General features: G+C 37.6%; 1 protein-coding gene across 1 annotated transcript; it reads left to right on the forward strand.

Annotated features, from left to right (window-relative positions):
* The first annotated feature begins 2,602 nt into the window (after positions 1-2,602).
* On the forward strand, positions 2,603-26,763 carry LOC114369202. Its single transcript, XM_028326397.1, has 15 exons — positions 2,603-2,723; positions 3,276-3,405; positions 3,503-3,590; positions 4,660-4,762; positions 5,130-5,214; positions 5,860-5,946; positions 6,791-7,173; positions 17,943-18,024; positions 18,114-18,290; positions 18,391-18,444; positions 23,384-23,473; positions 23,563-23,631; positions 24,201-24,247; positions 24,648-25,361; positions 26,343-26,763. The coding sequence occupies exons 2-15, from the start codon at positions 3,277-3,279 to the stop codon at positions 26,716-26,718; spliced, it is 2,484 nt and encodes an 827-aa protein (XP_028182198.1). The 5' UTR covers positions 2,603-2,723; position 3,276; the 3' UTR covers positions 26,719-26,763.
* Positions 26,764-26,980: the final 217 nt, after the last annotated feature.

Here is a 26,980-nt window from a genome sequence, read left to right on the forward strand (position 1 = left end):
ATTGTGCATAAACAAAGGTGTCATACAACTTGAACCTTTGCATAATGAGTAAGATTCAGATTTTACTAGAGTGACTCGAAGTCTTGAACTCTATCTCCGACATCAAACCACACACAACCTTTTCATAGGTGTATTCTATAAAGCTCGTGCGTTAAAGGCCATGCACGTCTATCCTGGTATAGTGAACGCTTTAGAAATTTTTGCCCAAAATTTCATATGAAGCGGCCCTTACTTCAACATTCACATAAGTGAGTCTATCAAGAGTACTCTTGTAGCCTAGGTACTCCACTCAACGTAGAGTATAGATCTCATTAAGAATTATGAATTTTTTCATAACTCATCCTCTTATTACTTCAGGAATCATGCTGTTTTCACTTATAACAACATGTTCATCTCATATCACTTCATAACTTGTTATTACCCATTGAACCTAGTTCTTGGGATCTCCAGTCATTTAGGTCGGGTTACCATCATGAATGATCATCGTAGTAAAGGCAATAGTCCCATTCTTTTAGCAGTGTAATGGACTTTCTCCCTAGCTAATCCTTTCGTCAAAGGATCTGCTAAATTATCATCAGTGCGTACGTGATCCACTCTAACAGCTCTTGTTGAGAGTAATTCTCTAACAGTGTTGTGCTTTCGACGTATCTGTCGTTTCTTCCATTGTAATAACGGTTCTCAATTTTTGCAATAGCCACGGTACTATCGCAATGGATCAACACAACTGATATCGGTCTTTCCCATAAAGGAATCTCTGCAAGTAAGCTTCTCAGCCAACTTGCTTCCTCACTAGCAGTTGCTAGTGCTATCATCTCAGATTCCATAGTGGACTGAGCTAAGATAGTCTGTTTCTTTGACTTCCAAGAAACAGCCCCACCAGCTATGCTAAATATATAGCCGCTAGTTGCTTTGGAATCATCTGAAAGAGTGTTCCAATCTGCATCGTTGTATCCTTCAAGTACAGTGGAAAACCTTTTATAATGTAATCCAAGGTTTATGATTCTTTTAAGGTACCTCATTACCCTTTCAATAGCGTGTCAGTGCTCCATACTAGGTCTACTGGTAAACCTGCATAATAATCCCACAACATAGGCTATGTCGGGTCTAGTACAATCAGTGGTATACCTAAGGCTGCCAATGATACTTGCGTACTCAGTTTGTCGTATACCTTCACCAGTGTTCTTAAACAGTTTTACACTTGGATCATATGGTGTACTAGCAGGTTTACAGTCAAAGTAGTCATATTTCTTTAAGATCTTCTCAATGTAGTGAGATTGATCCGAGAAATTCCCTCTTTTAACCTAGTAATCTTAATACCAAGGATTACACTTGCTTCTCCGAGATCTTTCATATCAAAGTTGTTACACAACAATGATCACTGTATAAGATTCCCACTGCACCGAGGGAACCTTTTCTAGAATTACACCCTCTTGTATGACTTGAAAAGTCACTCTAAAGCCACCTGAAAATATGACTTGAAAAGTCACTCTAACAGCCAACCGAAAATATGACTTGAAAAGTCACTCTTATAGCCAACCGAAAATATGACTTAAAAAGAGGGAAAAGTTTGCCGGAAATGTATCGGTTAAAATATGGGAGGGAGAAAGAAAAGTTGAGGAAATGCTTCTCAACTGGGGCAAGTAAAAATGAAAAAATGAGTTCTATATATAGGGAGTGAAACACTATTCAAGTGTTTATCCTGAGCGATGTGGGACTTGACGCTTTTTTTTTTCTTTCTTTTTTTTTTCAAACTTTCATCCACATTTTTGTTTGTTCTAACAAATGTACTGACACTTAATCATTTAGATGCATTATTAAATTTATATTGTTTCATTTGTTCACTTAATTTTCTTTTTAATATTTTAATTGAACAATAAATTAACGAATTCCTTAAAAGTGGGTTTAATAAAATAATACATGAGTTTTTTTAGTTAAAATTATTTTTTATCCAATTTTTATATGTAAATTTATTTCGTTTATCAAAACTTCTAGAGTTTAAGAATGCAAAAAAAAAAAGAATGTAAAATTAAAGTTTATAGCTATATTGAAAAATAAGTATATTTAATTATCTTCAATTTTTATAATTAATGACTAAATTCATATCTAAGTAATATGTTAGTTATTCTTCTTCAGTACTAAATTGAGTTCCTTATTGTGAAAAATTTAGCTAATTTTATATTTTTTTAGCAATGGAAGAAATTAATAAATTTTTTAATATTTTGTATGCATACATAAAATTATCTGGATGAACCTGAGAATCCCTTTACTCCATAATTTACTCATGCATCACACGGGTTCACGTTAAATAAATAAAATTAGTCACGTGAAATAGGAAAGTTATGCCTAGTCTTTTTTCTTTTAACATAAGGATTTAGTGTAATCATAGAGCCTATATGATAGTCAGGATATGATAAAATAGGATAAAATATGAGAGAGCAAGATATAAGAACATAATAAGAAAATGATAAATTATAATCCTATGGTATCAAATATTTATACGTTTCCTTTTTATGGATTTAATTACTTAATCCCTGTCAATATATAATTATTTGCTTTTTAGTCCTTTAAGAACCCTAACTATGGATTCCATGCGTTTCTGTTTTCTCCTTCCTTCGTTTCTGCTGGGAAGCGAATGTCAGTTTCTATCTCCGCCGACACAACAACTCTGGCTTAGTGCTCTCCGTCTCCGACCTCCGACCTCCGACCTCGTATTTCCCGAACAGGTTAGCGCTATTAACATCAAGATGATACTTATTTTTATTGTTTTTGAAATAAGGCGAAATCTGTTTTGAAAAGAAAAAAAACCAACTCAACCATTTTAACCCAACACATTTTGATTTTGAAAATGCATTTTAAAGTGAAAACCGTACACTCGCAATACCCCGAACAAGTAATTATAAAAAAGTTTAACTATTTATTTAGTTGTAATTTTTAAATTTATCCCTTTTAATATGAATAGTTAATAATTTTTTTTTAATTTATAAAATTTATATTTTAATTTCAAAAAGATCCTTTTCGTTAAATTGTTTTAACTTCATTAATTAAAAAATTTTAACGATAGAAATTTTTTAAAAATAAAAATATAAATTTTAGATTAAAAAAATTTACTTATAAATTATATAAGAATTAAAAGAGATAAATTTAAAAATTATAAATAATAAATGATTAATTAAACTTTATAAAAAGTTCAAAGACAAAAAAAGTAAATCGTATTTTATTCTTTTGAACCGGTTCCCTCACTCAGGCATTCACCTTCACTGGTCTAAAAAACACAGAATGGCGCGTCCCGGTCCCTGTCCGTTACACCCTGCGCTGCTTTTGGGCTCACCGTCTTTTCCCAACGCCATTGCTTGGTCTGACGACAACCTCATTGCCGTTGCTTCCGGTCACCTCGTTACCATTCTGGTACCAAATCCATGCCTTCACACCAATTTAAAATACATGCTATTCACTTTTTTTTTTGTTAGATAAGTTTGTTTATTTGGTTTTTCTTCTTTTTCAGAGACCGGACTTGCCTATTGGTGCGCCGCGAGGCGTGATTAAAGTCTCCCCGAGTGAGCCTCTTCCCATAGGGTTTGTAGAAAGAAAAGGTACTGTCATTACTGCAACCTTGTAAATTTTGAAGATTACTTGTTAATAGTAGTCATTAGTCTTTTACTACGGCTGCTAAGTGCATTAGTGATTTCTATGAGCTATTTTATGTGTCCCATCTACAGTAGGAGTGTATGTGTGTGCTGTGTTTGTTACGTGTTGGACACCTGTTAGGAAGTCCCACATCATCTGCCTCGATACTTGGGATACACCTTATATATCTGTTGGATAAGTTCACTTAGGTTTTAAGCTGAAATTTAACATGGTATTAGAACCTATAACCCATCTTGATTCTTGGCTATTCTATTAGGCTAGCTTGGTCTGGCTGGGATGAGGGGGGTTTTTAGGAAGTCCCGTGTGTCTTAGTTCTTGGGATGCAACTTGTATATTTCTTGGGCAACTTCACTTAGTGTCAATTGGTTTTAAGCTGAAATCTAACACACCTAGTGATATGAATTAAAATATACAAGTGGAGGTACCATTCACTTCATGAGTTAGTTTTTGAGGTTGAGTTAGGTCTAAGATCAAATTCTAAGATGGTATCAAAACCCTCGAGGTTTTTGAGATGTCTAGTTCTCAGTTTGAGCTTTGTGTTGAAAATCCCACATTGACTAGTGATATGACTCTAAATAATGTATATAAGTGGGTTCAACTTCAACCCTCACCTCATGAACTAGGTTTTGAGGTTGAGTTAGGTCCAAGTTTAAATTATAAATGGTATGAAAGGATATTCTAGTGGTTGTTATTGGGCCTGTTGTGCCACCCATTATTGATCATCTATAGATACTTAGTCCTACAAACTTCATGCTTGAGATGCCCAATCTTCCGCGTGAGGGTTGTTTGTTGGACATTCCACGTTGACTAATTATATGCCAAAATAGTACATATAAGTGGGGAGCCACCCTCATTTTATGAGTTAAATTTTGGGGTTGAGTTAGGTCCAAACCCAAATTCTAAGATTATGTGACATTATTAGTATGAATCTTGTGCTTATAGTTAAAAATTTCATGTGATAATGTTGAATAGTGTTAACATGACTTTTATGTGTTGGAATTGAGATGTGCACAGATTTACTCTCTGGATGCCTCCTGCCGATGGCTTTGTATCGGGATGATAAGCCTGTTGTCCGATCAATATCATGGTCTCCGCTTGGCATGGCTGCAAATTCAGGGTATAAATTTTAGTTTTCCTAAATTCAGGGCTTGGCTTCTAGAAGTAAATTATTACACCAGGCAGTCCTAATCTGCAAAATCAGATATTCAAACCCAGATTCACCATTTCATGTGTTTTTTCTTCCACCATTTTGTTGTAGTAAGACTCTATGTACCTCCTAGAACTAGAAGGCAACGATAGAGGGAGTAGGGGTTGTGTTGTGGCTAGGTAAGACTATCTTTGAAATGGTGATTCTAGGTTTTGAATCTCTGATTTTGCAGATAAGGACTACCTGGTGTCATAGTTTACTTCTAGCAGCATCACAGTTTGTTCATTCATGAAAAATGTTTTTTTTTTTATGAATTTAAAGATTTAATTTGCTACAGGTGCTTGATAGCTGTTTGCAACTCTGAAGGACATGTGAAGATTTATCGTCCACCTTTTTGTGATTACTGTGCTGAATGGATTGAGGTATGTGTGGTGGAAGTGGTTAATACTGCAGAGTTGTGATTGATGCCATCAACAAACTTGATTTTGAAACTGTAAACTATTGGATTCAACTATGATACTTTGGATAGGACTAAAACTACATATGGCTCTATATATTAAATCTATAGTACATAGATGACAATTATATAGAGCCAACATTGGAATAGGACCTATGCGGCTTATTGTGACACTTTTGACATGTGCTTGGGAAAGTATGTAATAGTTGTGACATGTTAATAGGGGAGGCAATATATTCTGATATGGGCATGGAAAAACTATGTAAGCATATAACTGGTTTTTGTGTAAATTGTTTTCATCATTCACTGGTATAATCGTGTATTAATGAGAAATTATCAATATTTCTTTACAAATATTGCGAATTTATTTAAATTATGTCATTTTTAAAAAAAATTAATGTTGTATTTATGCTGTATTGTTTGTATCTTGAATTTTTAAGAATTTATGATATTCTGTATTTGTGTCGTATCATTCCTATGTTGTATTATGTATTTGGGCTTCGTTCTATTTCCCATGTATGGATTTGTGCAGTATAAAGAAATGAATATTTTTAATATTATATGCGTACATTGTTGTAAGTAAATATGCCATTCTTCGTATTCTGTTCAGGTGGTGGACATAACTAAAAGGTTGTATGACTATTTTCAATGTACTGAGTTTCGAGGTACGAGGTTTGCTTCATTGGATGTATCTGATGTAAGTTATCTTATTCATCCATGTTCTTGGCTTTGATTGGTTTTCTTTTTGTAAATATCCTTCGGGTGAATTAGTTAGCAAGACAGGTCATGCTTGTGATCTGTTTCCTCTTTATTCCTTATTTATCAACGTCTGACATCATCCATTAGATGCTCGTAGAAAAGCCAAGATAAGCTTATAGCATGTAAAAGACTGTTTTAAGGGACACATGTGAAGTGTGCATGAACTAGTTTTATATTACTTATATTATTTATGTACCTAGTTTAATGTGCATATATACAAGCATCTGCATATTATATTTGTGCATAAATTTTGTTTCTCCCTTATAGGCAATTAAGTTTATCACTGTTTCAATGTTTGTGCAATGGCATTTACTGGATCCGGAGATTTTAATGACGGACTTTTATTGCCATCAAATTGTGAGCATGAAAATGCTTGCTCTAGCCCCTAACCTAAGGCAAATGCTAAATAGTGTGCTAAAGGCATGGGTTAAGGAAACAAAAATAGAAATATTTTATCGAAAAATAGAGTTTTTCAATGCTTGGTTCTTTATGTAATTGGAGGTATTTACTTCTTAATCAGTGCCCTTAGGGCGCTTGTTAGCAAACCCTTTTTTAAAGTAACAAAATTGCTTTGTTGTTTCTTTCTTAAGAAAAAAAACCACTGCACTTGGTGTAAACTATGCTTTATTTGTTTATCTGTAGTTAGTTATCTTTACAGCATTTTCTCATGCAAATCAGGTGTTAAGTTCTACTGGAAACAATTCATTAAAGAACCATCTAAAAATCCCTATGATTTGTGTTTATTTGATTGTTAAGTGACTAATATTGTATTGTTCCTTCAGAAAAATTCATCAGATCAAACGGATTCTATGTATGAAGAAAATGGGAAACTGTTAAGTGCTGATCAATATGCTTCTCGTAGTGCAATGCTGTGTTCACTTGTTGTTTCATGGTCTCCCTTGCTGCGTTTAGCATCTGAATTGTATCCAGTTTGTGATTCTGTTAGTCTGCTTGCTGTTGGCGGGAAGTCTGGTAAAATTTCTTTATGGAGATTTCACCCACCAGAATGTTATACCATTGAGGACAGAGAAGTCCCAACTACTGTGAAGTTTGTTGGTCTTCTTCAGGCGCACAATTCATGGGTTACAACTATAAGTTGGCTGTTGTTTGCTTTTGATTCTTCGAATCCTCAAATTTTATTAGCTTCTGGAAGCTCTGATGGGAGGTGAGTTAAGTATACTTCTGCAAATGTGTTATATCTGTGGTCAATCTGTTTTCATTGTTTTATCGTGTTAAGCTACTGATTTACACATATAGATCTTGTGCCCGATTTTTTATTTGTGCTTTATCTGCATCATTGTAGTAAGGATTGGAATGCACTCAATGATGCCCAAATTTTTTTATCTCATTTACCACTCAGTCAAGTGATCTATTTATAATAGGAATAATGAATAACTACTATTTTCAAGAGAACAACTTCCTAAGATACAATGAACTCAGCTTAACACAATTACTAAGCTACTTTAAAAAGTAATAATAAAAAATGCTCTTATTTCTAACACTCCCCCTCAAGCTGGAGAATAGTTGTTTTCCATTCCCAGCTTGCATATATTATTTCAAAGTCTGAATTGCAATCCTTTGGTAAGAATTTCTGCTAGTTGACCTCGTGAAGGTACATATGGTGTGCAAATCCAACCACAATCAAGCATTATGTACTCAGATAAACACAATAACTGAGCTACTTGGAAAGTAATAATCATTAAATGCTCCATTTCCAGCAATCTAATCAAAATTCATCTGGTTTCTCCTTATCTATATAATTATCACTTTGATATTAGCAATATTGATATTACTAGACAGGAAAAGGTACTTTCAAAAATTGATATGATAATATGTTAATTGCAACTATTTCTGGTCTTTTGATATTAGTGTTCAATAACCTGTTCTTGGGACACATGAATGTTAACATTTATATCCTACATATATTGCATGCTATGAAACTTGTCTCGTTAACTTGAAACTGAAAATATGTCTTTCATTCTTGCCATTCATCCATTATAACTGTTCAAGCATTCTAAATCTCTTAGTTGTCTCACGAAAATAGATATTCATGCTTTGATTTTAATGCTTCTTAAAGGAAGAAGCTAAACATGTCCTTTATTACGTAAGGGTATGGAAAGATTATATGATGTTTGATTAATCAACTAATTTTTTTTTTTTTTTGCTCAGCAAAAATATATACTTTGTATTAGATGAGTACCAGAGGTACAAAATTACAGTTAGAGATGCCAAGGTCATGGTTCCAGATCAGACTTGGTAGTCTAGATAGGAACCAAATCTTTTTTTTTTTGGAAGGCACAAAATATATATATATTAATAATGTGATCAAAGTAGTACAAGTGGTACTGAAAAACAGATATACAAGCACCTCTGGTGCTGCCCTCCAAAAAAACCCCAAGCTAACCCAATAAAAAGGCAAGCCGACTTAGATTAACCAAAGGATTCCAATATATTGGAAGACCAGTGGTTAAAACTAATGTCGAAGCCTTTCTCTTTAGATTTAAGCCAAGACCAAAGAAGGTACAAGGCCTCATCCATGACTTTATATGGATCAAAAGGTTTTTCTTGAAATATCAAAAGATTCCTGTGTTGCCATATAGTACTAGTTAGGGCAACCCACCAAGCCCTCCATCTACTCTGATTTATGTTTGCCCCAAAACCATCACAAAATTGAGCAAAATGATGTAATGGGGAGGCGGAAAGAGGTCCTACAGCCTTGATCCATCCCATTGATTCCCACCACAGCTTTGTTGTCCTTTCACAGTTAAAAAAGAGATGCCCCACTTCCTCCTGCCCTTGGCCACATAGAGGGCACTCAGCATCTTGAATATCCACATTTCTCCTTAAAAGATTCCTTTTAGTGGGGAGCCTGTCTTTAAGAAGTCTCCAAATGAAAATTGCTGCCCTTGGGGGTATGTTCAGATTCCATATTAACTTGGAAATGCCTGCTTGTGAGCCAGAATCATTAGACTTCAACATTAGATTGTAGGCTGACTTGGTGGAGTACACTCCATTAGGTTCAGCTTTCCACACCATAATATCCTTTACATGTCTCTGAATGCATATGGAAGTGATGTCTTCCATAAAACTCACTGCCACATCAAGTTCATGATCAAATAGATTTCTCCTCCACTTCAGATCCCATCTCCAATTATTCTGATCAAAATTACCCATCATGGAAATAAGGCTGTGCTGCTGACTGCTTATGTTGAAGAGTTGATTATATTGCTGTTTGAGAGTGCTTTCCCCTACCCATCTGTCAGTCCAGAAATTAATTCTATCACCACAACCTATCTTTCAAACCATATTTTGATGAAATATGCTGTGCTGAGACTGGTGATAAATCTTTCTCAGATCTTTCCACCAGTTGGAAAAACCTCTTTTTTCTCTTCCAAGCTGGAACTCTTTCCATCCACCGTATTTGGAATTAATAATTCTGGCCCATAGCTGTTGATGGTTAGAAGCCAAAGCCCAAATCCATTTGCCCAGCAGAGCTTCATTGAATTTAGCAATATCTTTAATCCCTAATCCCCCTTCAGCCTTAGGAAGACAGACCTCTTCCCATTTGACCCACGGTATTTTCTTATGCTCCATATCTCCACCCCACAGAAAATTCCTTTGAAGAGTCACCAATCTATGAACCACCTTTTGAGGTATCTTGAAGAAAGAAAGCAGATAAATTGGTAATGCGTTGAGAACAGAATTTATAAGAGTCACCTTCCCTGCCATAGATATGTTCTTTTGGGCCCATTTGGATAGCTTTGATTGACATTTGTTGATCAGAGGCTCCCATACCAGTGCACTTGATGGTTTAGCCCCAATTGGAATACCTAGATAAGAGAAAGGGGTTTCTAATTGCCTGCAGTTCAAAAGCTGAGCTGCCTCATTTGTCCAGCTAACCATCCCTCCAAATATCCCAAACTGACTTTTGGCATAGTTGATCTTTAACCCAGAAGCCAGCTCAAAGGCTCTCAGCATGGCCTTCAAAACTAGAACATTCTCCCAATGAGCTTCTCCTACAAAAACCGTGTCATCAGCATATTGTAAAATATTAATGGGCTCCTTTTTCTTTCCAACCAAGTAGCTTCTATACAGATTTTTCTGCACTGCCTCCCTCATCAAACCTGTGATACCTTCTCCTATTATGTTAAAAAGCAAAGGGGCTAATGGATCTCCTTGCCTCAAGCCCCTGGAAGGGACAAACTCCTTTGTGGGACTGCCATTGACTAAAACTGATATGGTTGCTGTTGTGAGACAAGCAGAAATCCATTGTCTCCACTTTGGGCAGAAACCCATTCTCTGCAACATATAGTCTAGAAACGACCATGAGACTGAATCGTAAGCTTTTTCGAAATCCACCTTGAAGATCATCACTGGCTTCCTATATCTGCAAGCTTCCTCTATCACCTCATTAAGAATTAAAACCCCATGCAGGATGTGTCGTTCTTTAATAAAAGCTGTCTGTCTCTCATCAATAAGAGCAGATATAACAAGCCTCAATCTATTTGCTAGCAACTTGGCTATGACCTTGTACATACAACCAATCAAGGAGATTGGTCTGTAATCATCAAAAGACTGAGGGTGATGAATTTTGGGAATTAGAGCCAGGAAAGAAGCATTGCTGCCCTTAGGGAAGCAGCCATGCACATGAAACTCATTCACGAATCTTCTGAAGTCAGCTTTTACCACCTCCCAAAATTCTTTTAAAAAATTGAAATTAAATCCGTTTGGTCCAGGGCATTTTTCCCCACCACAACTCCACACTGCCTCTTTGATTTCCTGGTCTGAGAAAGGAGCAGACAGAATATCCCTCTGCCTCTGATTGATAGATGGAAATTGATCTCCATCAAGGGTAGGTCTGAACTTATGCATTTCAGAAAATCTATTTTGGAAATATTTCACAGCTTCATTCTTGACTACAAAAGGATCCTGAACCCATACATCACCAATGAGAACTCCTTGCATACTATTATAGTTTCTTCTGAAATTTATGGCTTTATGGAAATAAGCTGAATTGCAATCCCCTTGTTTCAACCATTTTTCTCTGGATTTCTGTCTTAAGAGGGATTCAAAAGCATTTGAGGCCTCCCACAGTTGCTGTTGTAACTCTCTCCTGTTCCTGATATCTTCCTCGGATAGATTTCTAAAGGAAGCAATGTCTTCCACTTCATTGAGCTTTTGCTGAATTTTCTGGATTCCTTTTTCATTAATGAAACCATATTCTTTACTCCACTGCCTAATGACCTCCTTTAGATGCCTCAGCTTGTTTTTTAACACAATACCCCCCCAACCCCCCTGCTGGGCATTACACCAAGTCTCCTTCACTAGTTTATGATAACCTTTCTGATTAATCCACCAATCAGCAACCTTAAATGGCTTAGGACCCCAATCCACCATCTTGGTCTGCAGAATGGTTGGGCAGTGATCAGAAAGGTCCCTCGGAAGGACATGTTGGCAGCTATCAGGCCAGGTAGATAGCCACTGGTCAGAAACCAGGAACCTATCAAGCCTACTCTTCACACTACCATTGGGTCTGATCCATGTGAAGGTACTCCCAGCACTCTTAACCTCCTGAATCTCCATATCTTGGATCCATTGGTTAAAATCTGAAATACCCATGTGAAACCTAACCAAATCTTGGAAAGCAGGATTACATATTTTGTAATTACAGTAAAGAGAGACCCTCCACTAACAAGTGAAACCTAAACTGAGATTGCTGGACCAATGATTAAAGCTGGTCCCAAAATCCTTTTCTAGATTGCGAAGCCATGTCCAAAGTAGAAAAACTGCGTCGTCCATGATTTTGTTGGCGTTGAAAGTAGCATTGGAGAAGAGTATTGCATTCCGCTGTTGCCATATGGTCCAAGTCAAAGCTAACCACCAGCTCTTCCACCTATTAACCATCACACCCTTAGGCAGCACATTAATAAATTGGAGGAAATGATGCTTTGGGATTTGCGGGAAAGGACCCACAATTTTTACCCAAGACATCGATTCCCACCATAAAGGTGAGATTTTACAGCAGTGAAAAAACAGGTGGCCTGCATCTTCTTCAAAACTGTTACAGAAACAGCACCTCGAGTCATTTACTTTCACTTGACGTCTGTGAAGGTTTGCTCTTGTGGGTAAACAATCCCTAAGAAGCCTCCAGGCAAACACTAATACTTTACTTGATGCCTTTATCTTCCACAATTCTTCATGAGCCTTGTCCACTGTCCCTTCATGTAGAAACTCCCTCATCGTGTCATAAGCGCTTTTTGCAGAATAATGACCACTAGAATCTGCCTCCCACACCCACGCGTCTTCTCTTTGAGGATAAATCTGCATACTGTCCACATCATTCAGAAATGAGATTGCCATACCTACCTCGTTATCAAACAGCGGTCTCCTCCAAGAGAACTCCCATTCCCACCCCGAATCCTTGCACACCCTCATCTGCTGAACATTATGATTTTGCTGATTAGAAATGAGGTACAGCCGTGGATATTTAGCTGCTAGTGCTCCTCCTCCCCCCATCCAATCATCCTCCCAAAATTTAATTCTATCGCCACGACCCACCTTCCACACTATGCTCCTTGCCAAAGCCTCCCCATGATCCGGATGATGTAGGGCCAGCTTTAAATCTTTCCACCAAGTAGATTCTTTATTATTCCTAGATGCCTCGTGCAAGCTCCTCCACCCTCCATACTTGGACTCCAATACTCTAACCCATAGGGCGCCTTGTTGCTGAAATAAATTCCACTTCCATTTTGCAAGCAATGCAATGTTGAAAGTGTTCACATCCTTGATTCCTAGCCCTCCTTTTTCTTTTGGGCGGCACACTGTGTCCCATTTTACCCAAGCTATCTTGTTATGATCCTCAGCGCCTCCCCATAGGAATTGTCTCTGTAAACGAACCAGCTTATTCACCACCACTTTGGGAACCCTGAAAAATGAAAAGAAATATATAGGAATGGATGTTAAGACAGATTTTATGAGAGTCACTCTCCCCCCAAAAGAGATGTATCTTTGCTTCCATCTCGCTAATTTTCTCTCACACTTAATAAGTAGAGGATCCCACGTAGTGCTCCTTCTTGGATTTGCACCAATAGGAATGCCAAGGTAGGTAAAAGGAAAGGACAGCAAGCCACAGTTGAGATAATTTGCTGCTTCAAGTTTCCACTGCTCAGTCATTCCAAATGCGCCGAATTTGCTTTTTGCGAAATTAATTTTAAGACCCGAGACAAGTTCAAAAGCCCTCAATATTGCTTTGATTGCTTTTACGTTCAACATAGTAGCCTCCCCAAAAAATATTGTGTCATCTGCGTACTGAAGGATGCTGACGTCCACATTATTTGAGCCCACTTTGAATCCCCTATACAGATTTCTTCCCATAGCTGCCTTTAGTAACCCATTTAAAGCCTCAGCCACAATGTTAAATAACAAGGGTGCTAATGGATCCCCTTGCCGTAAACCTCTTTGCGGGGTGAACTCATATGAGGGACTACCATTCACCAGAACTGAGATAGAGGCAGATTTTAAGCAACCCTCGATCCACTTAATCCATTTGAGGCCAAAACCCATTCTTCTCAGCATATACAATAGGAAATCCCATGCCACTGAGTCGTAAGCCTTCTCATAATCAACTTTAAACACAATGCATGGTTTCTGGCCTTTTTTTGCTTCATCAACAACCTCATTTGCTATAACCGCACTGTGTAGTAAGTGCCTACTTTCGATGAAAGCAGTTTGTCTTTCGTCGATGATCAGAGGCAACACCTTCTTCAGGCGGTTGGCCAGAATCTTTGCCACTATCTTGTAGATGCAACCTATAAGTGAGATAGGTCTGAAATCATTCAAGGATTGTGGTTCTGGCACCTTAGGAATGAGGGCTATAAATGATGCATTGCAACCCTTTGGGAAACTTCCATTTGTGTAAAATTCATCCAGGAATCTGAGTATGTCAGGTCTAATTAGATACCAGAACCTTTTGATGAACTTGAAATTAAGACCATCTGGGCCTGGACTTTTTTCGCCCCCGCATTCCCACACTGCCCTCCTTACCTCCTCTTCCTTGAAACGCTCCTCCAACATATCATTTTGATGGCTTTCTATGGTCTGAAAAGGTATATCATCCAACCGTGGTCTGACTTGATCTGGTTCTTGAAATCTTCGCATGAAAAATGATCTGACTTCCTCTTTGACTCTTGATGGCTCTTCGATCCAAGATCCATTCACCATCACTCCTTTTAAGCAATTGTTTCTGCGTCTGGCATTCATTACCAAATGAAAATATCTAGTGTTACAATCCCCTTCCCTAATCCATTTAGACCTTGCCTTCTGTCTGAGTAAAGACTCATGTGATTGAGCTGCACTCCATAAGTCTTCCTGAAGGTGCTTTCTAGTTTCTATTTCAGTGGGGGTTAGAGGTCTATTTGCTGCTTCTGCCTCCAACATGTTCAAATCTTCCTCAATTTTCTTGAATTTCTTGAAGGTGTCCCCAAATTGTTCCTTATTCCATACCTTTAGCCTTTGCTTCAGTCTTTTAATTTTTTCTTTCAACACATACCCACCCCAACCACTTTGCTGAGTACCATTCCATGATTCTTCTACCACCTTCCTGAATGATAAGTCCGATAGCCAGCAATCAAGGATCCTAAAAGGTTTAGGACCCCAATCAACAAATTTAGATGTGAGCATAATTGGACAGTGGTCAGGAAAATTTCTGTTCAAGGTTTGCTGGGAACTTGCAGGCCATTTGGTGAGCCATTCGGGGGACACCAGGAATCTGTCCAACTTACTCCTAGCGGTACCATTCGGCCTAAACCAAGTGAACTGATTACCCACCCATGGTACTTCCTGGACCTCCAAGTCTCCAATCCACTCATTAAACTCATTTATGTGGCTTTCTCCCCAACCCCTAATGCAATTGCCCACTCTTTCTGACACCAATCTGATATTATTAAAATCACCCAGGATACACCAAAGCCCCCCTTGATTCTGAATTTTCAGCTGTTTAATATTTTCCCATAGGACTCTTTTTTGCTGAATATCACACGGTGAGTATACTGTAATGATATGAATTGGTTGTGTCTCCTGGTGCCATTTCCCTATCAGCATTATGAAGCCTTGCCCTATGACCTTCCTTTCTAACTTGAAGCTGTTTTCACTCCATAGGCATAGAATTCCACCTGCTGAATTCGTTGCTTGTTGTGCTTCCCAACTAACGTCGGAATCCCCCCACAAAGCTTGGCACATGGATTTATTTATAACTTCCTTTTTTGTCTCTTGTAAGCATATCATATCTATTTTTTGTTTATTGACCAGTCTTCTAATTGCTGGCCACTTGAGCCCCCTTCCCAACCCTCTAACATTGAATGTGATTATATTCATTGTGAAACTCTCCTGCATCCCAATCTGTGTGCTTCTTCTCGATCTCTTGTCTCCATGTCCATTATTTTTGTTGCAGGATCCCCTTGCGAAGACCCACTGGTAACCCCCAATGACTTTACCAACTCCCACATATTTGCTGCCTCCTGCATGTTAGAGGGAAGAAAATCTGTCTCTGCATGTTGAATTTGTGTTGGTCTAATGTCGTTGTTCTTGGTGCTTACAAGTTGTTCGGGCCCATGGTTGTCTTCAACACCCTCCACTGGCTGAGATGAGGTTTGATTATTTGGCTCTGGATCCATTTCATCAATTAAATTCAATCCATGTGTAAGGCCCGAAATAGATTTCCTTTTGGAACTCCTTTTACGTGAATAGACTTGCCATTTGGTTGCTGGTGGGCTTAGGTTCTGTTTTGGGTGAGTAACATGGGGGGTGTGGATAGCGTGATCCAGCCCATCAGCAAAATCCCCTTCCTGATCACGTGACCCATTTGAATTTGAAATATGAGTCTCCAAAGTCTCATGCTGCCCTTCCTCTTCAAGCTTTCCTCTTCCAGACTCCAAAACATCCTTTGCGTCAGAGGTTGGAATCCCAGTTGTGCCTGCAGTGCCCTTTTCATGAAAGTCTCCTTGTCGCTCACATGCAAGGTAGGTAACGACAGAATCCAATGGGCAAGTACCGCTGTTTGATGGCTGCCCGTTGACCGTTGGAGAGTTTGCACAGCGGATAATAGCTTTATCCTTTGGGGGAACGTTCTGTTTTTGTCTGCTGGATAAAGAAGCTCTGACGGGATTCTGGGTTCCAGGAAGGGAAGCTTGATCGCCGACCGTCGTCGTGACCGCAGTGGGAGCTCCGTCCATCATGTCTTCATGGAGACCCTGCCCTTGCATGCGAAAGTCAGGGCTCGCCGTCGAGGTAAAGCTATATGGGTTCTGCCCCTCGGCGTTTGGCTCTACCGCCGTGACCTCCACCTCCTTGCCGGCCATCCACTCAATGTTGCTGATCCCGTTTAGCGTTCCGGCTTCACTGTCGTCAGATTCTACTTCTTCAGATGAGCCGTAGACACTTCCCTTCCGGCCATAGCAATTGTCAAAGCTGTTACCATTTTCTTCCACAACATGCACAGTATACACCTCCCCATGTATATGCACGTTGACTGCATGTTGTATGTATGGCTGCCGCGGTGTTTTGACGAGAACCCGAACCCTATCCATCCTTCTAACCAACTCGACGGTGTCGTCGACGTCCACCATGTCTCCTATTGCGGCCACTATCTTTCTGATCTGGTGCGGGTCCCAAGCCGTGAGTGGTAATCCCCAGCAGTAAACCCATGTCAGCCTGTATCCTATGCGCAGCTTAGGGCTCCATTTCTCCAAAGAATGGAAAGGAGTAGATCCTCCCTCTGTTTCCTCCTGCATCATCAGCTCTGCACCTTCGTCGGAGAGGCCCTGCAACAAGACCATGTCGGCACCCATGTATTTTGGCGATATGTCGGCACTGATATCCCAGTATAGGTCATCTTCTACCTTGTCAAACATAGCCAGATTTTTCAATCTTCCCACCCACGCCTCTTTGGCCCTCTTCATCAACGGTTCTGGGATATCTAGGTACACTGAAGACCACGATGTACCATTATGGCCGCTGACATTACCTGCGATTCTCCTTAATCCTGGACCAGTGTTATTTCTCGCTACTACCTCCGCATACGACCCATGGTGTGTGGTCGATATAGGCTGTACATAGCGAGGTATTGCTTCTTCTTTGTGCACGTCCTGCCTCACCTTGTTCGTGACCGAGATTGGCTTCACAACTTTGTTTCTTCCAAATTTTGGAATATTTACGTGCATCTTGAGACCGCCAAACACGATGTTATCTAGTGTCCACTCCAACTTCTGTGCGTTCTCGACACCTTCAAATCTAACAAAACCGAACCTCCTACCATGCTTGTTTCTGTTCTTAGCAATAAAGATTTCCCTTACGGCACCAAACACTTTGAAGTGGTACCATAGTTCTTCCTCCGTCGTGTCGTCAGGGAATTGGGTAAAGTAGAACGATGTTATGTTTTTTCTGCTCCTCCAATTAGCTCTACCATAGCTCTGTCCTTGCCCTTGCCTGTTCCCGGCATGTCTACGATGAGGATCCTCTCTCACCTTCTCACTGTTACGCTCTTTGGTTTGGGTCCTATGCTTAACTCTTACCCACCCATTCTCACCTTCTCTCGAGCTCTCTTGGTCTCTCCCACTCTCTTGCTCTCTCTCAGTCTCTCTCTCTCTCTCTCTCTCTCACTCTCTCTCATGCTCTCTCTCATAACAAGATTGATGTGATTAATCAACTAAATCACTCATGGTTTACCCTATGTATGCTTAGAAGATCAGATGCTGTAGACTAATCCCTAGAAAAGTTCACTTTCAAACTTTTGACCTTGATATCATTCATTCAAGAATCTCACATTGGCAAATTACAGTGCATTTCCCTCATACTCCTAATTGGATTGACTTTTTGGTGTATTACATTTTGTGCCTAATATCTTAGTTTAGCTGAATGTATCATGTATGTTCTTTGCAGTGTGAAGATTTGGTTGGCTGACAATGACAAATTGCTGAAATCATCAAAAGTGGATCAAACTTCCTTCTCATTATTGAAGGAGGTACTTGCTATGTGTATTTTCTGCATCACTTTTCGTTTCTCACTCTTTATTGTGAATAATTCCTTTATGCAACTTTCATTCCAAAATAGGTTATAACTGTCAATGCTGTCCCAGTTTCTGTACTTTCAGTAACCACGCATGTTCAATACCCTTCCAAGATGCTTTTAGCCACGGGCAAAGTTTCTGGTTCATTTGAAATATGGCTATGTGACATATCTTCTAGGGAATTTGATAAGCTTGGCTCATATAATGCACATGATTTAGTTGTAAGTTTTTTTTCCCTCTTTATTTTTACTTTTTTGGGCAATAGTTGGAAAAAAAGGCCATATTCCTATGCTGATTTCTGCATTTTTTTTATTTCTCAAGGTTACAGGTTTGACCTGGGCATTCGGTGGAAGATTTTTGTACAGCTGTAGCCAGGTTATAATCTTTTCCTTAGGTGATTTGACCATTTTCCTATCAAAGTATGATTGGATTTAACTACATGGCAAAAAAGAAAATCAGTTATGCGGACATAAATATGTTGCATAGTCCTTACCAAGTTTCCTCACCATTTGTATCTTCTTTTTTATTTTCTACCAGTTACATTCTTGATTTTCATTTCCATGGTTAAACTTGATTTGTTAATTGTCTTGATTATGGATTCCAGCTAGGTCCTTGCTGATTAGAAATTAGAAAGATAAAAGGAAAGGGGGTGGTAGAAATACAGAAAAAGTTTTGAGAGAATTTGGAAAGTTACTTAATTTTTGATTTTGTATTTCTGAACTGATTCCTAAGGTATCTGACTACATAAGTTCCACATATAGCTACAGAGACATTTGTCAGATTTGTAAGTGTCTGAAGTCTGTACAACAAATTCCAGAACCTTAGAAGTTAGATGTAAGTGTCTGAAGTCTGTTACAACTAACTGTGGTTAACTAAAACAGCTTTACGAGTGTCATTATGCATAACATGAGCTACACAAAGCTCTTCAACATCATGTAAGATATACTCCATAATTGCCCCCTCAAACTCAGGTTGGGTGAACAAGTGCAAGCTTGTCAAACACTATTTGTTTCTCCTGAAGGGACAACAAACGGCAAAGGAGTTAGAGCTTTAGTAGTAAGAATATTTGCATATTAGTCTGGAGATGGATCATGGTACACTAACATGCTTTTATTTAGTACCTTTCTGCACATAAAAAGTGCCCAATTTTTTATGCTTTGTCCTGGAGTGAGGAACAAGATTGTGCGAGAGACTGTACTAAGGTTGTCACAGTAGATCTTTGGAGTCTGAAAAAACTCAGAAGAGATTGAATCCATAGGATTTCAGCTTCAGTACTCAGCCTCAGTGCTGGACTGGGCCACTAAGTTCTGTTTCCTGGGCCACCACAAAATTAAATTGGGGTCAAGATATATACGACATCTTATCATTCATCTATATATGAGGCCTAGTTAGCATCACAAAATGCAATAAGAGGTGGCTGTTGAGCAGGAATAATTTGAATTAGTGTTAACCGTTCCGTTGTCTCAGTATTCTCTTCACTGTTTTTGAGTGTTTGTCCAATATCTGGGACAAAAACTGACCTGCTTTGTTCACTGCAAAGCTAATTTCTAGTCTAGTGATAGTGGCATACTGTAGTGTCCCCACTAGGGACCTGTATAAAGTTGGGTCTTCCAACATAACTGGACCCAAAACAGGACAGTTTGTTGTTGCCCACCGTAGGGGTAAAGATGCCTTTTGCCTGTCATCTTGGCTTCCACCAGTAAGTCTTGGATATACTTGGATTGGAATAGAAGGAGGGAGCCATCGTGGAGATGCTGAACCTCAATCCCAAGGAAATAGTTTCGAGAATCCACACACTTGTCCCTTGTGAGAGATGGAGTAACCTAGGAAGACACATCCATTTTATTTGGATTATAAGGTCCAAGTCTGAGAAATGGAAATCAAGTGCAGCCAAAACACCTTTAAAAATGTGTAATTAGGATATTGATTATAAAGTTTGAAATATGGGGATTGTGATTGAAGGGCAGAAGAGGGCAGTCTGTTAATAAAATTTCAGTGAGAATTGAGAAAGGCATGGTACTGAAACTGCAAGGGAAGCTTAGCATGAGCCAGGAGTAGGATACCTGTTTCTACTATAATTATGTGTTTCCTTTTTACTGACTCATTTTGAAGATGAGTGTAGGGACAATTGAGTCTGTACAATTTCCAAAATTGAACGGAATGGGACAAAACTCCCCACCCCAATCTGTTTGAATGGCCCGAGTTTAGTGTTAAACTACAATTCAACTGTAGATTTAAACTAAGAAATTAGTTGGAGTGTGTCAGATTTGTGTTTTCAAAAGATAAATTTGCATGTGAAAAAATAATAGTAGCCACTAGATGACTCAATGGTGCTCCCCATAAAATCAGTGAAGACTAGTTCAAGAGGAGCACTATAAACAGTAGTTGAAGCAGTAGAGGGCGGTGTGTGTGACACCCTCTACCCCTCACATATATATTAATAAAGGAATAAAAATTCAAATATTAATTAAAAGTATTTTTAAAACATTTTTAAATACAAGCTTTTCAAATGGGTAAAAGGCTCACATTCACTTTCTTCTACATCATATTCAAACTTGTCCAAATAAATAATAAAGTCATCTCGACTCAAAGAAAGTCATATAAGTCTCATACAATTAATATAGAACCTATATCCTAATGTCACATCCTATCAGAGCGTGGTGTTCCCGTGTCCTCTAGCATGAGGTTCTTCATAGTCATCCACCTATTCATCTGCTCCCCCGAACACAAGTTCAAGATCATCACAGGATCCAAACACAACAACACACAGGGAGTGAGTTATCACATTCCTAGCTAATAGAGAAACAAGACAATTAAATATACATATTATATAAATGAGATACCACTTGCTTAAACATAGCTCACGTAACTTCACCACTTCGTCATTCAAAATTCACTTTTTAATTATCAATCACATTACACAAGAATCCCACACTTCGATCAAGATATAATAACACATCAATTAGCAAGCATATGCAATAGTTATGCTAAGACTCAATTTTATATGCAATGTGGTACCATGTCAGTGAAAAACCACCCTGGGGCGCTTAGGAGTACATAACAAGACACACCACACAATGGGTTTGTCAGGTCACTCTCACTAAGTAAGATCATAGGGAGACCAGTCAGGGTCACGATGTTTTGCGAGAATGCTCCAACCATATGAGATCAGCATAGGCTTAAAGGAGCACTCAAACCCGGTGACCCCCAAGGCCTACACTCCGAAGAGTCCGTCAGGGCCTCTCCCTCCTGATTCAGGTCCAACCCCTAAAATAATTTTTTTTACATGCAGACACTGCTCATGAATTATACAATACCCACGACCTTACACTCGTGTTTTAAACACGTTCAACACAATTGCGCTACAATTTAACACTGGTTCCTAAATAGGAAACCTACATTTTCTCTTTAACACTGCGCATCAACGCTTTTCTCAAGATAACGCTGGTCGGGTATTGTACAATTCATAGCTTACAACACAAGTAATTTCACATCAAGTGTTAACTACACACTTATCCACAACTAGAACTCATTCACAATTTCACATCTCATAGTGTCACAATCCACCATCACATGTTTACACGTATCTCACAAATTAACACATGTTCAACTTTACACTTATACTCAATCTCAATAACAATATTATAATCTCAAAGCAACATGTTATTCTACAATTCATCACATACTCACAATTTGAATTATCATTTCATATCCTCAATATAACAATTTATATAAAAGACTATCACAACATGAGGACTAAAACCCCTCAAATAATATTACACAATTATATCCAAATCATAGGTCCAAATATACAAATATCAAGAGCACAATTTATCAAGCAATTTTCATCAGGACATCAATATTTTATTTATAATCATAAAGGAAAAATTGCAATTTAACAAACATCCCAAAATAAAATCCCAATTTAATCCTCTAAGGATCCCTACACATGTTCTCACTAATCCCCAACTGTGAATAACTCATCCCTTACCTCTAAGCGGGCTCACGTGTCTTCAGCCAGCGATAGCAACATCTCTAGCGGTTCCCGGAAATTCTTTCAATTATTCATCCGACTGCTCCGATAGAATTCCCAAACGTCAGAGAGACGGAGAAGAGATTGAAACCTCCACTTGTACTGTCTTCATACGATTCCTTTTTCTCCCTCCACGAATATTATCTCGCAAATCCCAACGGTGGAAGCGTGCGGAATTGAATTTCGAACAACATATCCAAATTTCACAATAATCCAACGGTTAACGAAACCGGGATCGTAGTTTTACCAAGACAGCTCTGGATTTCTGCGGGAAAGAAAAAGGCTACAATGCGAAGGGTTTTTCTCTCATTTCAGACATGATATCGAAATTCCCAACGGTGAGAATGCTCGGAATTGTGTTGCGAACATGATACTCAAATTTCACGACGATCCAACGGTGAACGGATTCGAGATCGTTGTTTTTCTGAGACTGGTTTGGTGGGCTGCGGGAAAAAGAAAGGGTTTTGAGAGGAGAAGGGGAAAAACGAAAATGAGGCCAAAAGGAGGCAGCTGACTTAACATAACTATTTATACCTAGGGTACTCAGCCTATTATTTGCTCTATATTTATTTATTTATTTATTTATTACTAAAAAACTTTTTAAATTTATTTACGAAAAATTGGGATGTTACAATGTGCCTTACCAAAACAATATGAAGAACAACAATCATTCGAAGTTTTATTAGGTATTGTCATGTTACAAGTTTTGAGAGTTCTCCATAAGGCATCATGATGGGAATGACCTAATATATAATGCCATACGGTATACATGCTTACTTTTCTAGAATTTTAAACTCTCAACTTTTCTAGATCAGAGCAGGATTTCTCAATAGAGGAGGATAGACTATTAGAGCAAATTATGTAAAATGATAAATTATACCAGATTTCGGTTCCAAGAATACCTAATGTCTTGGGACTAATCTGAAATGTAGTTTGTAATTCTAGTACCACTGGTACTCAATTAATAGAATATTATTTTTGCAGAAAAAAAAATGGTTTCAACTGGTTAGTTTTCATAATGAAGCAAAAATTTGGCATCAAGAATGGCTAGTTTTATGTTTAACTTAACTGGAGAGTTTTAAAGCAAGAATAGATAATTAGATTATGCATTAAACTTTTTACAGTCTAAAATACAATAATACATTCAGCAAGATGTTGCATGTCCCTCTTTCATTTTTTTTTGTATGGTTGCCAAGATATCTTTTAATTTTTATTGGTGCTTTTGATGTGCATTGATTAGATGTATTTATGATGGATGAATTGTTGTTTAAATGTTGATAGGATAATTTAGTGCGGAGCTGGATTTTGCATGAGAATCGTCTTGATGAAGTAACTCTCGTTTCTGATATGCCTCGTGACAGTTCAATCTGCGTATGTTATTACTATCCTTTTTAGTTTCTATCTCCTTTTCAGTATGATCTTTGTTTTTTTCCTACTATATCATGTTTTTTTCCTTGCAGATTTCAAGAGAGGCATTTGATTCATGTTTTGGTGTTGCAGTGTCCCCTGGAAATCTTGTCATTGCTACTGTATGATATTTTCTTTCCATTTTAGCTTTTGCATTTGTATATCAATCCTTGAAATATTCATATACTTTAATGCATCAAAATGATGTGGTTCTTAAATACCCAGATATTATGTATTAGAATGCCACATATGTCTAGTAAACTAAAGAAAGGGATAAATTCACAAAGTTTGTCAGTAGTAACTTATTATTTATTCCTTTATTCTGTGTAGCTAATAGGTGACTTTGTAGTTCACCATTGATTCCTTAACCCTACTTAAGAGAGAGCCTACAATTTATGTTAATCTTAAGTTCCAACCTGCTAAATATGCTTAACTTTTTTCAAAGAAGCATTATGTTGAATGGGTTGATTGATAATTGACTAAATAACAAGAAGTGGTGCAGGAGAAACAAATATGTTGCCATTAGCAATTTCATTTTCAGTTTTAATATCTTTATTTATTATTTATTTTGCTCGGTTTAATCAGTGCTTTGCTGGCTGTTAGCTACGTACACTCACATGAAATTCTTGTCCTTGCTTTTGCTTTGACCATATATTATCTAATTTCTGATTATTATTGCTTGTTATTGCAGGTTCATTGTCTTGATGTTGAGAAACTGAATCGAATGTATGAAGGAAGGTATAAACATGATTTTCAAGTTATCATTTTCTTGCCTTCTTTTCTGGTTGAGTATGTGGTGAGACAGAGTGAGAGGGGGGCTCAGGGATAAATGCATGTTTTTCCTAGTTAATTATAATTTGGCACCAATTGAAAGTATAATTATACAAAATTGCAACTCAAGTCATCCAGTCCAAAGTAGGAAAAGGATGCCAATGGATAGAAATCTTGAATATTTTTTACAATGGTTGTGCTGCCATTTGACCTTGGAAGTTGAAACAAGGAACATTTGTAACTTAATGTTTATACTATTAAGCTTCTGTAATTATCTTTTGTACCCATTGTCTTTTACTAAATATAGGTTTCTTGAAAGAAATATTACAAATGTGAAAATTTGACATTCTTCTTGAACTTTGGACAGGATTCTGAGGGCAGCTATTGAATACTTTTGGATTGGTGGACTACAAGTGGATGTTCAGCTGAAATCTCCCTTTTCATGTTACATTGAAGGAAATTCCAGTTATGTGGAGAAAGAATTAACTTATTGGGGAACCAATATCATATGGTCTTTAAACCAATATCAATGTCATGATAAGCCTCTGGTTCTCTGGGATATAATTGCAGCATTATCAGCATTCAAGGATAACAATTTAAAATATGCAGAACATTTACTTATTGAGTGGATCTCATCATCTTTTCTACAATTAGATATGGACCTTTCTCCTGAAAAAGTTTTATCATTCTTCTCTTCAAGCTTGTCAGACATTCCTTCTCGACTACTACACTTGCTCAATATAATCTGTAGACGTGTAATGTTGGCAGAGCTGGATGCTGATCAAATAACTGGAATATACAAAAAGTTTCAAAAGCTGGAAGAGGTAAGTCCTGCCATGGAAAAACAAATTACTAAGTGGACAAAACTTCTTCTAAACAGTGAAAGAGAGCTCCGTGAAAGGCTTGTGGGCTTTAGTTTTTCTGCTTTCCAAACTAGCATGTCCAATCCAGAAACAAATTTCAAATCTGGTTGTTGGTATCCTGTTGGACTAGCACAGATGGAACAATGGATTGCTTTAGATCAGGAACATATACATGACCAGTTAAAAGTCATTGCATCAGAAGCTAAGCATGAGAAAAGGTGCTTTTTAGATTTTAGATATTTTAGATATTGTTTCTTTTTCCTATATGTCTTACAGTATAATTATTTATTTTTCATAGCTTTGCTTATGCACATGAACTTTTTTTGTCCTAGAATTGAGGATAACCAGATGTAAATCTGACTAACATACATTAGTACTGTTTCTTTTTCCTATGTTATACTGCATAATTTATTTTTTATAGCTTTGTTTATGCACACAAACTTTTTTTGTCCTGGAATTGAGGATGACGAGATGTCAAACTGAGTAACATAGATTAGTATTTTCATCCAAAAGGTGGAGATACACAATCTAGTTGTACTATGGAATCCACCCACCATAAAACTTGAAAGAAAGTAATTCTCAAAATTGTAGAATAGCTTGGTGGAATATTAACACGATACCGAAACCAAATGGTATCCTTTCCAGATTCATATTACTCACCAATAAGAGTAGTCCATTGCAGCTCATTCCCATTCCTTTCTTTTGGTTTCAGTGACATTTGTTTGCCTGAATTAAAAATTATTTGCTCTTTGTGCTCATAACAAAATAAGAATTTTGTAGTAATTATTGAAGCAAAATTTTGGGGAAGGGGCCCATGATAAATTTGGGACAAAAATTGCAAAAAGAATTCTTGATAAAAAATTCAAATCTGAAGTGGTAACACTGCTGGGTTTTGATGTTAAATTAATGAGTAACCAACTAACCATTTATTAACATAGTTATTAATTTGAGAGGTTAATTATTCATATATTATTTTTTTTAACTTTTCCTTTTGTTTTTTGTGCACATCTTATCCTTAATGTTAACTAGTAAGTTCTTGTTCAGAAATAATTTCCTACAGCAGTACAAAACTGTGTAGTGTTTACATAATTTTCCCCACTTACAACCATAAACTTGTTACCAAGCTTGTAAAATAGTCATACTATTTTGTGGATTTGGTTCAGAACTTCAAATGTGCTTACAGTATTGTGTTTGTGCAGATTTCTGAGCAGTAGATGTTCAGCAGTGGAGACATGTAGTTTTTGTTCAGCATCTGTTCCATTTGAATCCCCTGAATTTGGTTTCTGCCAAGGTGAAAATTCTACTGGTGATGTTAAGAATCACAGGTTATTGAGATGTGTTGTTAGTATGCAGGTTTGCCCCACTACTCCCCTATGGTATTGTGTCTGTTGCCATAGGTCAGGGTTTAGATTGGCACCAGAACCACTTTTTAGAATGTCTTCATTTCATATAGATTCAGACTCTTCCACTAAATCCTCCACTCAAGCAGTATCCTCAAAACCATTCTGTCCCTTTTGTGGGATACTGCTACGGAGAAAACAACCAGATTTTCTACTTTCCCCTACTCCTGTATAAGAATATTTAATAATTATTTTTATATAAGTAGTTTATTTTGGTTGAGAGGTTGTCATGCTTTTATCTCAAATGCATATTTCAGTTTAATCTGGTTGTTTGGAATCTGATTGGTTATGATCAATAATCATATTTTCTTCAAAAGCTCTTGGGAAGTTACAAAATAAAAAAAAAATGCAATTATTTTCCCATAAATTAGATAATCCGAATACACTAATTGTTAATTTATCAATGCTTTCATCCTCTGCATGATAAGAGAGAGAGG

This window comes from Glycine soja, chromosome 10 (assembly GCF_004193775.1).
Source record: "Glycine soja cultivar W05 chromosome 10, ASM419377v2, whole genome shotgun sequence".
Taxonomy (NCBI): domain Eukaryota; kingdom Viridiplantae; phylum Streptophyta; class Magnoliopsida; order Fabales; family Fabaceae; genus Glycine; species Glycine soja.